This window comes from Microtus oregoni, unplaced genomic scaffold (genome assembly GCF_018167655.1).
Source record: "Microtus oregoni isolate MIOR12 unplaced genomic scaffold, Mior012 000022F_ref0000154, whole genome shotgun sequence".
In the NCBI taxonomy this organism is placed as follows: domain Eukaryota; kingdom Metazoa; phylum Chordata; class Mammalia; order Rodentia; family Cricetidae; genus Microtus; species Microtus oregoni.
This window is the reverse complement of record NW_024543081.1, coordinates 4,830,722-4,845,919: the sequence shown is the minus strand read 5'-3', so window position 1 is coordinate 4,845,919 and position 15,198 is coordinate 4,830,722. Positions and strand designations below refer to the sequence as shown.

The 15,198-nt window shown below is 50.1% G+C and overlaps 1 protein-coding gene across 1 annotated transcript; it reads left to right on the top strand.

Moving 5' to 3' along the window:
* Positions 1–61: 61 nt before the first annotated feature.
* Creld2 (cysteine rich with EGF like domains 2) lies at positions 62–6,728 on the top strand. Its single transcript, XM_041672263.1, has 10 exons — positions 62–292; positions 385–467; positions 735–845; positions 1,374–1,465; positions 2,236–2,412; positions 3,265–3,360; positions 3,915–3,998; positions 4,760–4,855; positions 5,318–5,458; positions 6,426–6,728. Exons 1-10 carry the CDS (start codon positions 167–169, stop codon positions 6,473–6,475), a joined length of 1,056 nt encoding a protein of 351 aa, XP_041528197.1. The 5' UTR covers positions 62–166; the 3' UTR covers positions 6,476–6,728.
* The last annotated feature ends 8,470 nt before the right edge of the window (positions 6,729–15,198 follow it).

Here is a 15,198-nt window from a genome sequence, read left to right as displayed (position 1 = left end):
CAGACAGGGCAGATTCTTCCGGCCAATGGCAGCGCGCCGGCTGAGAGCTGGGCGTGGCTTCGGCGACGCAGTGAAGTAGCCCGGGGAACGGCCGGCGCGCGGGCCGGTGGGCGGAGGCCGAGACTCCCCAGTTCTTCGCCGGTCTCCCGGCAGCCTCCCCCCGGCCATGCACCTGCCGCCCGCTGCCGCATTCGGGCTGCTGCTGCTGCTGTTGCCGCCGCCTGCGGCTATGACCTCCCGGAAGACGACACTGTGCCAGAAGTGCCGGACGCTGGTGGACAAGTTCAACCAGGTAAGCGGGAGGCTGGCCCGGGACAGCGGCTCAGGGCGGGGGACTAGCGGGGTTCACAGCGGACCACTGAGCCGGTGCCCTCTCCTCCACAGGGGATGGCCAACACGGCCAGGAAGAACTTCGGCGGCGGCAACACGGCGTGGGAGGAGAAGACGCTGTCCAAGTACGAATCCAGGTGGGTGCCCAAGAACTGCGCGGATTGGACTGGAACCCTCAGCCCTCCTAAGGGCTTCTGGCTTCCTTGGGTAATGGAATAAGTTTTCCTTCCTATGCTGTGGTGCAAAGGCGCCTGCTCTCCCTGGTTCCTCTGGACACCCTGCCCGTTAGTTAGGGATGTTCCCCTCTTCACTGAAGTAGTCTCTAGGTGGGACATGTTTAAAGTGAGCAGACTGGTGCTTTTTGGTGCTGGTGCTTTTGGGGGTGCTGACAGGTTGTGTTTCAGTGAGATCCGGCTTCTGGAGATCATGGAGGGCTTGTGTGACAGCAGCGACTTTGAGTGCAACCAACTCTTGGAGCAGCAGGAGGAGCAGCTAGAGGCCTGGTGGCATTCACTGTGAGTGGCCGGGACCCTGTCTTCTGATGGGTAGTTTTGCAGTCCCTTCCCAGGAGAGACAGGGAAGCAGTAGCAATCCAACATCCCTGTCCCATTTTCTCCACTTACCGCCATTGTCTCTTATCAGAGCACAGCTCTTAGAGCCAGGAAGCTTGCAAAGAGTTCCTGTGCATGCCTGACTCTGGCTTCCCCCATCACACAAGCTTTGGGGGCTTGTACAGTGCCTCCTACCCCAAGTCACTGAGGTAGTTACTTCAGCCTGAAGATAAAACATGGAAAATTCCAGAGCTAAGTCTCATTGCAGTGTATCACATTCTCTTCAGTATTGTCATGGATCTTTTACTATGCCTAATTTACAGATTAACCTTCCCCACCAGTATGTTTGTGAAGGTCTATAGTGTATTCAGGGCTTGACACCGTCCAAGGCTTCAGGAGTCTCCTAGGGGTGGTGTTGTGTGTGCTCCGCCACTGAGCCGTGACCTCAGTCCAGCATTTCATGGGATTTAATGACCATTTCTAAATCCTCAGGAAGAAGGAGTACCCTAACCTATTTGAGTGGTTCTGTGTACACACACTGAAAGCATGCTGTCTTCCGGGCACCTATGGGCCAGACTGTCAGGGTACGTTTTTCTTGGGAAGTCCCAAGTCTGCATCTTTCCTGTTACTCCTCTCTGAGTCCCTTGTGTTTAAAAGCACAGAGGGGACTTAAACTCATCATCTTTCTATAGAGTTGGGGACCCTTCCTCTTTCCTCAGATGGGTAACTGTCCCCCTGCGTTCTGGGGTTGTGAACCTGGACCATAGGCTCCTGCATCACTGTGAACTTTAGGAAAGTTCCCCTTTTGCACTGTAGAGCTCAGAGCCTCTGGTCCTAATGTGTTTTTAGGGTACTGATCACAGACTCGGGAGGTCATCGGTACTGCTGACAAGGAGATGGAGGTTATAGGCATGCTTAACTGTTTCTGCTCCTTCTATGAAGTGAGTCTTGAGACTGGAGCCTAGCCATGTGTATCGGGCTGGGTCAGATAGCAGCAGTTTCAGTTTCAGGCACTGCACATGGCTGAGATGCCTCTCGCTTGTCTCCCTGACTGTGTGCTGGGTATAACATGGATTTCTCTCCCTGGGCACATAGTGTGTTGTCCCACAGTTGGTCCCACACAGGCACTGAGTGTTGATCCTGCAGGTTCTAGGTGGTCGGTGTCTGTCTCTAGCCCTTCCTTTAGCTTTTAGACTGCTGTTTGCCCAGCAGGAATGATGCCAGGTTTAAACTGACAAGCATCCCAATGGCTGCTGGGCTGTGAACATGTTGAGAGGTGCTGTGGTTCTCCCTGTTTGAGAACACCGTGGCCACCCCCGGGACATGCTCCAAGCCAAGGTTTCTGTCTTCCAAGTGTGCCAGGGCGGGTCTGAGAGGCCTTGCAGCGGAAACGGCCACTGCAATGGAGATGGCAGCAGACAGGGCGACGGGTCCTGCCACTGTCACGTCGGATACAAGGGGCCACTGTGTATCGACTGCATGGATGGCTACTTCAGCTTGTTGAGGAACGAGACACACAGCTTCTGCACAGGTGAGCCGCAGCACCGAGTCTGGCCAGCTTGGTTGATGGTGAGGCTGTGGGGATCAGTCCCTCCTGAAGCTGCATAGCTAGGAACATAGCGCACCCTAACCCCAGGTGTCCAGACCATTGCAGAAGGCCTAGAGGTGTGGCCTTTTTGAAGTATCCATAAACCACACCAGAAGGAAAAGCTTCTTGTGGGCATGACATGGAGCTTGAGTGCATGTGTGTCAGCTTCTGTCATTCCTATACCAAATGCCCTTGGCTTTTTGCCCCAGCACCTAGTAATGGGCCGTATTCCATATGATCTCCTAGAATATTCTGATGGAAGGCTTGCTCCCAGCCATGGCTGTCCCTGAAGGGTGGACAGGTCCTTCAGTTTCCTGCCAGGCAAGGTAGAGAGCAAGGATGTGTCTGCAGTCCATAAAATAACTTCTCAGAGAGAATAAGGACTTTCTGGGCCCATAAGAGGTGGCCACACAGGGGAACCAGGACCCTTGGAGGCTACTCTTGAGCACTGGCTCCACCAACTCCTTTGTTTTTACCTGGTTGTCAAGGTTACCTGATCAGGTGCTTCCCACGATGTGGTCAACTCTGCCTATCTTCTCACTGAGCAGAGCACAGACCTTGCCAGCCTCCAGGGCCCTGTGGTTGCTGTCTGCACAAGGCAGCACCCTTGGTTGACTTCACATTCTTCTTATTTTATGAATTCATGAGGGATGTTGCATACAATGACATCTTATTGTTTTCAGTTTTTGTTATTTTCCTGCTGAGCCTCATTTCTAAAGTAAGCTTTCCTCTCTGTGGAAGAGGGCGGGACCCCGTTCCCTGAAGGGCCCTGCTTATACAGCCTTTGCTTTCCAGCCTGTGATGAGTCCTGCAAGACATGCTCAGGGCCAACCAACAAAGACTGTGTGGAATGCGAAGTGGGCTGGGCACGTGTGGACGGTGCCTGTATGGGTGAGGAGGGCACCGGGTGGGAGGGGGAAAGGTTCCTTACTGGGGAGACTCCCTCACCCCCAGAGAGATCTGACTCCCACCTGATGGTGCTTTTTATCTCTGCCCCTCTCAGGGCTGTGGAAGGCCACTCTTACGGCCTTCGTTTTGAGGACTCAGATCTAGGTTAAGCAGGTGTCCCCACCACAACTGGTAACATCACAGTACCGGGGCATGTGGCCATGCCATGGCACTGCTATTGCTGTGCCCTTGCCCCTTTTATGCTGCAAACCCTGAACTGTGGGCAACCGTGGAGCTGACACTGCTTGGTCTTCCATGGCCCCAGGTGCCCACTACCTGCCCTCCTCTCTCTTTAGTTTCGGTTTCACCCCTCACCAGCTGCTTGGCCTTAGGCAAATTCAGAACTCAGCCCCAAGCTGGTTTCAAGCCCTGAGGAGGGGAGGGAAGGAAGGGATGGTCTGAACTTGTATGGAAGCGAAGGAGCTCATTGCAGTTGTGTGGGTGGTGCCTCAGCCTTGCCACCTGGGCTCTGCTCACAGCCTCATTTTTTGTTCCAGATGTGGATGAGTGTGCAGCAGAGACCCCTCCCTGCAGCGACGCACAGTACTGTGAGAATGTCAACGGCTCGTACACATGTGAAGGTGACCAGAGTGTTGGGACCTGTCATCCTCCATAGGGCTTCTCTGTCTTCCTTCAACACGTGAGACTAGGATGACCCTGTACGGTCTGCTCAGGAACTTGGAAGCGGTGACCTCAGCAGTAGACATGCTGCAGAAAAGCCTTAGTCTCTGTCATCAAGTGTCTCACACATCGTAGTAGTCTTGCAGCATGCTGCTGTTTCAGGTCCTTCATGTTAGCCACGGCAGTCTTTTCCCTCAAGGGAAAACTTTTCACACTTTTTTTGGAGACAGGATCTCTCTATGTAGCCCTGGCTATCCTGGAGCTCACCATGTAGACCAGGCTAGCCTCAAACTCAGAGATCCTCTGCCTCTGCTTCCTAAGCACTGGGATTAAAGGTGTGTGTCATCATTCCCAGTTTAGAAAACATTTCACACTCTTTTTTTGCTTTCCAAATTTGCCAGTCAAGGGTCTGAATATTTTAGGGTCTTATGCAGTTCACAGAGCAGCAGGGGCGGGGTTGCCGCCCAGTGTCTGCAGCTCTAAGCTAGTAGGCTGCAGTGTCCTCTCGGTGAAATGTGACACTAGGCCCGTAGAGCTTGCAGCCTCCGCTTGGCTCTTCTTACTGAGGTCTTTCGTGGTTGGGGAAACAGACTGTCCCTGGACTTGAGGTGGCTTTGTGTTTAAGTTCCTCCATGTCGCTAGGGTCTGTTTTATGGTGTGCTTGTCCTGTCCTATCTTACTGAAGTAGAATTTGTCTAACACCTTTCCTCCTTGTTTCTAGAATGTGATTCTACCTGTGTGGGCTGCACGGGAAAAGGCCCAGCCAATTGTAAAGAGTGTATCTCTGGCTACAGCAAGCAGAACGGCGAGTGTGCAGGTCAGTGAGCCGTCTGCTGAAGAAGGTGAACTTTCTAGAAGGAACATATCCCTTGTCAAGGAGCCTTTGAGGCTCTGGGAGATGGCTGACTGTGGGGTCTGCTCCTGCACAGACAGTGTTGTACCTGTTGTGGCCACACTGGCCTGAGCCCCCGTGTCATCAGCTCCCAGGGGACTTGGCTTGAGTCATCTTGACTTGAGTCATCTCTTGTTGTCTTGGCTCTGCCCAGGGCACTGGGCTTCCCATCTTCATGTCCTGCTCCACCAGTTGTATCCTTGCCACCAAGGACCAGGAAGCTCTCCTCTGAGCACTCCCCTGACCTTTGCTTCTTTCTCTGATGGTCATTCATGATCCCATTGCTTTTATTGGTGAATGAATTGTAAATGAGCAAATTTCTTGGGTGTATATGTGTGTTTGTGTGTGTTTGCAACCATTTATTGAAATGGAGTATTTTTATTTCAGATATAGATGAATGCTCACTAGTAGACAAGGTGTGTAAGAAGAAAAATGAGAACTGCTACAATACCCCAGGGAGCTTTGTCTGTGTGTGTCCGGACGGTTTTGAGGAAACAGAGGATGCTTGTATACAGAAAACAGAAGGCGGTGAGTGGCAGAAGGTGATGGGCAGTGTGGCCTGCCTTCCCAGGGACGAGGCTAACCAGACCCTTGGAAACTGCCAAATAAGAAATGAACAGATAAAACCTGTGTGCCTGCACACCCAGGGTCATGGAGGGGGAAGACTCAGCAGGAGTAGGAGAGAGGCCAGTACAGGAGAGCATTCAGTTAATGCCTTCAGATTGGGTCTACAGATGGAGAAAAAGGGAAAGCAGAGCATGCTGGTCCCACTGAGGGGGAAGGAGGAGCAGAATGCAACAGCCTCATGAGGCACCAGCCCCTGCAGGATTCCCAGCAGTGATCTTGGGTCCTGGAACTCTGGCCCAGGGTCAGGTCTGTGTCTGGTTCTAAGGCTGTAAAGTAGGGTCTGTTCAGACCTTCCAGAATGTTCCTAGTCCTTGCATGGTCTCCATGTGTCCAAGTTTGCCCTTTTCATAAGGACACCACTAGTCACTCTTGACTGGGCCCACCTTGATTTCTCCAATTATCTGCAAAAACCCTGTTTCTAAACCAAGCCACATTGATAGGTGCTAGGCTGGGCATCAGCTCCTCTCCTTGAGAGAGAGAGTTCAGTCTGACAGACTCTAGGAGTTGTGGAAAGTAGGAACAGGCAGTGTTTAGAGAGGTCAGTAGTGACAGTAGTTTCCCAGAACCCACCCTGAGCAGGGCAAACAGTCGTGCACCTAGGAGTGCTGTGGTCAGTGAGATACTAAGGATAACAGAGGAATTTAGCAGCCGGAGGACAGGATTGCCTGCTGTCACCGCCTGCCCTCTACCTCAGATCTCTCACCCTCGCTGCTCAGCCTCTGGTTAAGTCTGTAAAGTGCCTGCCTGGGCACCCCACTGGGTACTGGGACACCAGCGCCTCTACATACAGCTCCTACCCCATCCAAACCCATTCTCGAGGCCCTCCATCACTGAGTACTCATTCAGTGACCTACCTGTCTTCTGACAGAAGTGACAGAGGAAAACCCCACACAGCCACCCTCCCATGAGGATTTGTGACGGGCATCCGGGTTCAGAAGCCAGACTCACCCTTTTAAGTTATTGAGAGGACATCCTATAGAAAATGTGGCCCATGGACATCAACCCCATTTCTCCAGGAGATTTTGGAGGGAGAAGCTGCCTACTTTGAAACAGTTGATACTCACTTGGCCCTTTAAAAAGCTGCACTTCTTGGTGGTTCTTAAACAGATTCGTATATTTTGATACTGTTCTTTATAATAAAATTGATCGCTGAAGATCACCAGGAACAAAACGTGTTGGTTTGTTTCATTGAGAACGTGTGGCCTTCAACACTGTTCAGTTTGTACCTGTCCTGCCAGAACTGGGACATAGATGGGACCCCATGTCTTCCCTTGGTGGGCACCTTGCAAGTTGTCCCTGAGCCAGTGTCCAGTGTGGTGGAGGATAGGAGGGGTCCTGCCCTGCCCTGTGGTCTAGCTGCCTCAGACAAATTGTATAAGATGTAGGTTCAGGAGTTGCCAAATACATTTTCTAAAGACCTGGCTCCTGTTGTCTTCTGGGGAGTTGGAACCCAGTGGAAGTTGGGCATGCCTTCCAAGTGGGGAATTGTTGGGGTCCTGGCTCACTCTTCCTTTCTTGACCATAAGGGAATCTTTACTACTAACCCCTTGCTATGCCACTCAGCACATCCTGGAGCAATGGGGTCAGGTGAACCTGTACTGGAACCCTAAACTAAGCCAGCATAGCCTTTCCTCTATTGAAGTTGATTGCCTCAGTAACAAAAAGCTGACTCGCTCTGGGACTCAGCCTATGAGCCTGCTGTGGCAGTGTTGGCAGCAGTATTCAAAGAGGAAGGCACCAACTTCAGTATTGAGCTGGACAGAAAGTTCATCTGGACATGAAGAAAGTCAGAAAAAAAAATAGGATATAGGTTGAGTGTGGCCTCTAGTGGAGCCCTGACCTTGCTAGCATGGTGCTAGATCATGCCCCTCTGTTGCAACTCTCCGGGGATCTGGGGTCCTGATGATCTGTGGGGGCCGGCCCTCTTGGTCTGGTCTCACCTTTCCACCCCCTTGCCTGCCATGCTGCCCCAAGCTGTGACCTGCATGTGTCCCTGCAGCCATGTGCATACAAATGGAGGGAGTGGATACCTGTTACATATATCCTTTCTGCTTGTGATGGTTTGAAAGAAAATAATGCCCAAAGGCAGTGGCACAATTAGGAGGCATGGCCTTGTTGGAGTAGGTGTGGTCTTGTTGGAGGAAGAGTACCACTGTGGAGGTGGGCTTTAAGGGCTCATGTATGTTCAAGCCACACCCAATGAGATAGACCACTCTTCATGATCAAGATGTAGCCAGCACCATGTCTGCCTGCATACCACTGTGTCCCACCATGATGTTAATGGATTAAACATCTGAAAATGTAAGCAAGCCCAATTAATGTTTTTCCTTCATAAGAGCTTCTGTGGTCATGGTGTCTCTTCACAACTATAGAAACCCTAACTAAGACAGAAGTTGGTACCAGGGACTGTGGTATTGCCTGACCATGCTTTTGTTTGAAGGAATATGGACCTTGGGATTATGGATTAGAAAAACAGTTGGGCAGTGGTGGCGCACACCTTTAATCTCAGCACTCAGGAGGCAGAGACAGAGGCAAGGCAGAGGCAGGTGTATCTCTGTGAGTTCAAAGCGAGTCTTGGTCTACAGAGTGAGTTCCAGGACAGCCAAGACTGTTCCACAGAGAAACCTTGTCTTGAGGGAAAAAAAAAAAAGAAGGGAAGGAAGGAAGGAAGGAAGGAAGGAAGGGGGAGGGAGAGAGAGAGAAAGAGAAAAAGCAGATGAATACTTTAAGTGCTACTTAATGGGTCATCCTAGTAGGAACATGGAAGACAGTGCTGAGTGTGATTTGACCTGTGGGCACCTAGCTAAACAGGTTCTAGAGGAGAAGAATGTTTGTATGTGGCCTCGAGACTGGTCTTGTAATATTTTGGTGAGAACATGGCTGCTTTTTGCCCTTGTCAGAAAAGTCAGCCTGAGGCTAAAGTGAAGAGTTAGATTAATTCCGTTGGCAGAGGGAATCTTAAAGTAGCTCTAATGAAGATTTATAATGAAAAGGAGCAATCTTAACAAATAAAAATACAAAATGTACAGATTGAGAAAAGGGGTACCAGGAAGTGGAATGGAGCTAAATCCTGTATTCAAGGAGATAAACAGATTAAGAAATGGAATAAAGGGAGTGGTGACCTGTTGGGGGTTATTACTTTAACTGTGTAAAGGTGTGTTGCATTTGTTTATTCTACATTTGTTTAACTATGGAAAGGTGTGTTACATTTGTTTATTCTGCATTTAACTATGGAAAGGTGTGTTACATTTGTTTATTCTGCATTTAACTATGGAAAGGTGTGTTACATTTGTTTATTTTGAATTTGTTTAACTATATAAAGGTGTGTTATATTTGATTACACTGCATTTGTTTTTTTTTTGTTTTGTTTTGTTTTTTTGGTTTTTTCGAGACAGGGTTTCTCTGTAGCTTTGGAGCCTGTCCTGGAACTAGCTCTTGTAGACCAGGCTGGCCTCGAACTCACAGAGATCCACCTGCCTCTGCCTCCCGAGTGCTGGGATTAAAGGCGTGCGCCACCACCGCCCGGCTACACTGCATTTGTTAATGATGTAAAGATGTGTTGCTTTGCCTGCCCAAGGCACCTGATTGGTCTAATAAAAAGCTGAATGGCCAATAGCTTGACAGAGGAGGAATGGGTGGGACTGGCAGGCAGAGAGAATAAGTAGGAGGAGGAATCTAGGCTTGAGAGAAGAGAATGAAGAGAATGCTGGGGGCCAGCCAGGCAGTTGCTAGAAAGCAAGACACGGAGGAAGCAGGAAAAGTAGGACGTACAGAATTAAAGAAAGGTTAAAAAAAGAAAAACTCCAAGGCAAAACATAGTTGAAGAGAAACAGGTTAAATTAAGTTATAAGAGCTAGTGGGACAAGCATAGGATAAGGCTGAACATTCATAATTGATAACAAGTCTTCATGTCTTGGTTTGGGAGCTGATTGGTGGTCCAAGAAAGCCTGCTACAGTTACTTCAGGGCAAGATCCTATCCAGTTAAGTTTCTAACTTGTGAAAGGAATTAAAGTTTAAAGCCTTTAATCCCAGCACTCCGGAGGCAGAGGCTGACAGAGTTCAAGGCTAGCCTGGTCTACAGAGCAAGTTCCAGAACAGCCAAGCTTAGGCAGTGAAGGACACCATAGAGAACAGAAAGCTGGTAAAGATGTAATTAAACGAGGGCCAATGTTCCAGCCCCAATAAACAACAGAACTTGGCAGGCTTCAGCCACATGGTTCTGACTTTAGAGTCAAGGATAGGAAAAAGAGCCAGGCGGTGGTGGCACATGCCTTTAATCCCAGCACTCAGGAGGCAGAGGTAGAGGCAGAGGCAGGCAGATCTCTGTGAGTTCAGGGCCAGCCTGATCTACATGAGCTAGTTCCAGGACAGTTAGGACTGTTACACAGAGAAACCCTGTCTCGAAAAACCTAAAAGAAGGAGGAGGGGGAGGAGGAGGAGAGGAGGAAGAGGAAGAGTAGTAGGATAGTAGAAAAAGGTGTTATGGAATTTGGAATTTGCCTCTGTGCCTAATGAAAGCCACTGGGGTCAGGCATGTGTCAGAGGTCTCCCTGAATCGAGGTCTAGAGAGGCCATTGTGTGAAGCTGTGAAGTCGATTGCCTTGAACACCCCAAAATGTTAGGGATGCCAGAACTGTGGAACGCCTGCAGAGGAGAGTTCCTAACAGGGAGTGGAAACAGTGCAAGAGAAAGAAGTGTGTTGCAGTCAACAAAGCTAAATGGAGTTGGAGATGTGAAGAGCATTTTAGCATCAGACATGGGGATACAGATAGAGATGTAGAGATTGGAGTTTGCCCAGCTGTTTTCAGTCTTGCTTTGGTCCAGTATTTCCTCACCATGCCCCCTTCCCTATGTTTTGGAATGGTAATGTATATCCTGTACCATTATGTTGGAAATATGTGGTCTGCTTTTTTATTTTGATTTTATAGGGGGTTATAACTAATAGATTGCATGAACCTCAAGAAGAGACTTTGAGCCTTAAACTTTTAAGCATTGTTGAGGCTGTGATAGGCTATGGGGACTTTTGAAGTTGGACTGAATGCATTTTTGCATTATGATATGGCTACAACCTTTGAGGGCCAGGGAGTGTGGAATGTGGTGGTTTGAAAGAAAGTGGCTCCCAAGTGACACAATTAGGAAGTGTGGCTTTGGAGTAGATGTGGTCTGGTTGGAGGAAGTGTGTCACTGTGGAGGTGGGCTTTGAGTCATACGTGTTCCAGCCATGCCAGTGACACAGTCCACTCTCTATTGCTTTCTATCAAGATAGAACTAGCGCCATGTCTGCCTGCACTCCACCATGTCCTGCCATGATGATAATGGACTAAACCTCTGAAAATGTGAGCCACCCCAATTAAATGTCTTTCCTTTATAAGAGTTTCCATGGTCAGGGCTGGAGAGATGGCTCAGAGGTTAAGGGCATTGGCATTCTTCCAGAAGACCAAGGTTCAATTCCCAGCACCCACATGGCAGCTCACAACTGTCTATAGCTCCTGTTCCAGGGACTCTAACACCCTTACACAGACATACATGTGGGCAAAACACCAACACACATAAAATGCAAATAAATAAATATAAATAAGCATTTCCATGGTCTTAGCATCTCTTCACAGCAATAGAAACCCTCGTTAAGACACCTCTGTACTGGACCTACACAAGTAGCACCATACCATACCAGCTCTGACCCTTGGTGGTCAGATTCCACCGGGACACTAGAATGGAGCCTGGCAGGCTGATGCTTCAGCCTGGCTTCTGCTTCATCGTACTTGCCTGGCTCTGTCTGCTAGATGTTGTTCTTACCCAACTGGGAGAGAGTATTTATGTTAGGACTCTGCTGCGGTAGACAAGCTAACAGACCTGTATGTGCTGGCCCTGCTCCCTGCTGGTTCCCCAGGGTTTATAGACCACAGCCAGCTCTCAGGTGACAAGAGCTGGACTCCACAGCCAGCCACCCTCTGAAAGCAGAGGCATCCCTAAGTGGCGCTGTTTCCACATGGCCAGTGGAGAGGCACACACCCTAGTGAAGGGTAGGTCGTCTGGGCAGCCCTCTTCCCTTGGACGGTACTGCAGGTATCCAGGACCTGGGTGTGGCACTGGCCACTGTGACCTTGGCATCCTTTCTCAGGCTAGGGTGGGCAGCTGCTACTTTTTACCTCTCTAAATAAACAAATGTTTCTGGTGGAGGAAGCAGGGGCCATATGCAGCAGAGAGGGCCTATTGCTTGGCAGCGGAGGGGCCTAGATGGGAATAGATTGAAAAGAGAGGTGGACAGGTTCCAGGAGGACCCTACCTGGCACGCAAATAATACAGGCAGTGAGGTGAGAATGGGAGTGAGGGAGGGTGAGGGAAGATGGGGGAGGGTGAGGGAGGATGGGGGAGGTTGGGGGAGGATGGGGGTGGCCAAAAGCTGGAGATCAGGGACATGGACCCCGGGGTTTGAATGTAAGCACCCTGTGCCAGCGCTCTGCCTTCTGTTTTGGGTCAGGGGCTAAGGAGGCAGAGCTGTTCTCCCTAAGTATGGACAGCCTGCAGGAATCAATCGCATCAATCGTCCCGGGGTGTATGGCCAGCAGGTGGCACTGTGGGCCTGTACTGACTAAGTCAACGAAAGCCCGTGTTCCAGTAAAGAACTGCTGTTTCTGGGTTGGGCCAATTCTGAACTAGAGTGACCCTGCCCCAGAATTCCAAGCTGGTCTAAGCCAGGTAGAGCCTGGCAAACTTGCGTTCTTCCTTCCCACTAGTGCTTGTGGGCATCTTCAAAACTGCACAAAAGCCAGGCGGTGGCGATGCAGAAGTACGCCTTTAATCTCAGCACTTGGGAAGCAGAGGCAGGTGGATCTCTGTGCGTTCAAGGCCAGCCTGATCTACAAAGAGAGTTCCAGGACAGCCAGGTCACACCCAACAGTCCTCAGGGCATGAACCTGGGGCCTATGCTGATTTTTCTGTCCCACTCACATCTTTGCCACACTGTTAAGGAACGATGCACGTGCACATACATGTACGCCTGTAGAATCAAAAGGACCTCACCCTTGATTTCTAGATCCAGCAGGGTCTTTGGGGTCTAAGCATAAACCCAGGCTTGGAGCCTTGCCAGGTAAAACCTTCCCTGGCCTTTCGTGGGCAGAGCAGAAACATGGCTAATGGAAGTTCTTTCCAAGGCTGACTTTGTTAGAAAATGTAGCTCCAAGTGGCCTTCTGGGAACACTGGAGGATAAACCATTCTTCAAGGCAGTGGTTATCAGCAGGAAGTCACCGTGGCCCCAGTGATGAGGTACAACGTCTGAAAATGCTGTGTCACAATTGAGTGGCCAGGGTGACTGCCAGGAGGAGGTAGGTCCAGGAGTTACTCTATGTTCCTGGGTGCACAGCACGATGGCACCCGAGTGCACACACGCGCCACACACACACACACTCCATCACACACACTCACACACACACCATCACACACACACACACATACACACACACAATGGCTAACCCCAATCCACAGCAGAGGAGAAATGCTTGCTGACAGCATCACCTGGCAGGGCAGCCTGACTCTCAGCCAAGATCTCTGGGGAGAAGAGAGCGCCACTGTGCACATGGGCGGCTGGGTGAGAATAAGCCTCCCACTGTGACAGTGCCAATCTCCTGGAGGCACTGTCCTGGGTGCCCTGGAGACTGGGGCAGCCTTGTTATCCAGTGAGTCCGGAGCTTCTGCCCAAACCGTCGCAGCCTTCCACTTCTATGCTCACTGTGACATGTCGGAGTCGGGCAGGATGACTGGTGTCACCCAACTAAGTCGTCCTGTCTAGCTGGCTGTCCAGAAAACCTATGGTAGGTGCATGTTGTTGATTACTGCAGATACATGAAAAACATCTCCTCACCCACAGAAAGGTCAGCTGTAGCAGAAACCAATACCGTCCAAGTCCAGCTTGCCAAAACAGTGAATTTATTTGCTAAGAGTTCCAGGAGCATAGGTGGCCTTCTAAAACAGCTATATCACCCGAAAGTCCCCACCTTAGCGTGAGTGACAACCTGAAAGCCGACGAGACAGAGTCTATTTACACTTTCACATCCTATATAGTCCAATCACCCCCAAAACACATGAAACCAAGACAGGAGGGAGCGGCTGGATTTCCAGTAAAGGGTTGGAGACCCTTCTCCAACTCGTTCCCGGGGAATATTGTCTTCCGTCTTGTGCGGGTCTCCCGCAGATGACCAACAGTTCCAGTTTCAAGATGGCATGACCGCATCATGCCCGAGGTCAGCATTCCTCAGCAACCCTACTTCCATGACAGTTTTCACTGCTTTTCACAGCCATGGGCACTGTGTTTCCATGGTGAGTAATCTCCAGGGTAGGTACGTCCTTTGGAGGTTGGTTGGGGTGACTGTGTCTACACCCCAATCCTTCCATCTGTCTCACACCAACCAGACCCCTGCTCTCTGGCATTTCCATCTTTCTCCCCCCAGCACCCACCCAACCAAACAGACCACATGTCTGTGAGTCTATTTCTTTCTCCATTCAAGCAGATGGCCAGAGTCGCAAGAAGCACTAACTCTTCCCATACCTGGCCACACTAGTGATTGTAGCAGGTTTTCTTGGACCGCCAGTCCTCCAAATCATGACATGGAGACTTATTATTAGTTATGAATGCCCGGCCTTAGCTTGTGCTTGTTTTTAGCTAGCTTTTTTTTCCTTTTTAACTTAATCCATTTATATTCATCTATGTGTGGCCCGAGGCTTCTTTATCTCATCCACATACTGTCCACCCTGCTTTCCTGCTTCCTCCATGTCTGGCTGGCTGATCCCCGGCTGGCTAGACCCTGGCTCCCCTTTTCTCTGCCCACCAACTCCGCCTACCCATCTCTGCCTAGCTATTGGCTATTCAGCTTTTTATTAGACCAATCAGGTACCTTAGGCAGGCAAGGTAAAAGCAACACATCTTTACATAGTTAAACAAATGCAACACATCTTTGCGTAGTTAAACAAATATTCTATTCCACAACAATTGATGACTGTCTATTTGTGTCCATACACCATGGTGACATTACAGTTGGTGATAGACACTCCAAACAGGCCATACTGTAAGCCCAGGGTCAGGCAAAGGTATGTGGGTAGTGAGTATCATGCAGCAAAGCCCACAAAGGTCTGAGCCACCCATACGTGTAGCAAGCTGTATATCCTGCCATCCCAGAGGCACCGCATTACCTAATGACTCTGCTTGAAAGACCAGGCTAGAGGTCAGTCAGTCTAAGAAGATGGCCACAGAATAGTCTGTGGCCAGCTGTTTCATCTCCAAATCAGGAGGCACAGTCTCTCGCTGTAGGTGAAGGGCCTGGCCCTGCAACCTGAGTTTCTGTGACAGGTCCCATAGGGACAGCCATGAACTCCATATTTCCTACCCAGCCCTTCAATCTGGAGTCGGATTGCAGTATGTGTGGAAGTCTGGCCACTTCTTTGTGGTTCACTGGAGGCTCTCCCTATTTAAAACTCCCCTTCCGTGTCCTTGGTTTGGGGGTAAAGATTTCCCAAGTGTGGCAGCCACCACTCACCACTTGAGCACCCTAAGTTGTGTGTCCTCTAGTGGAGGGCATGGGCTGCAATGGAGAGACCTCCTTTACAACTCTCTTACTCAAACCCCCTGGGCCCACAGCTCTCGCT

Excerpts from the sequence above, each read along its gene's own strand:
- Creld2 (XM_041672263.1), top strand. The coding sequence starts at position 167 with ATGCACCTGCCGCCCGCTGCCGCATTCGGGCTGCTGCTGCTGCTGTTG. Across the intron at positions 293-384 it reads TGGTGGACAAGTTCAACCAG|GGGATGGCCAACACGGCCAG; the intron begins GTAAGCGGGAGG and ends TCTCCTCCACAG. Across the intron at positions 4,856-5,317 it reads GCAGAACGGCGAGTGTGCAG|ATATAGATGAATGCTCACTA; the intron begins GTCAGTGAGCCG and ends TTTTTATTTCAG.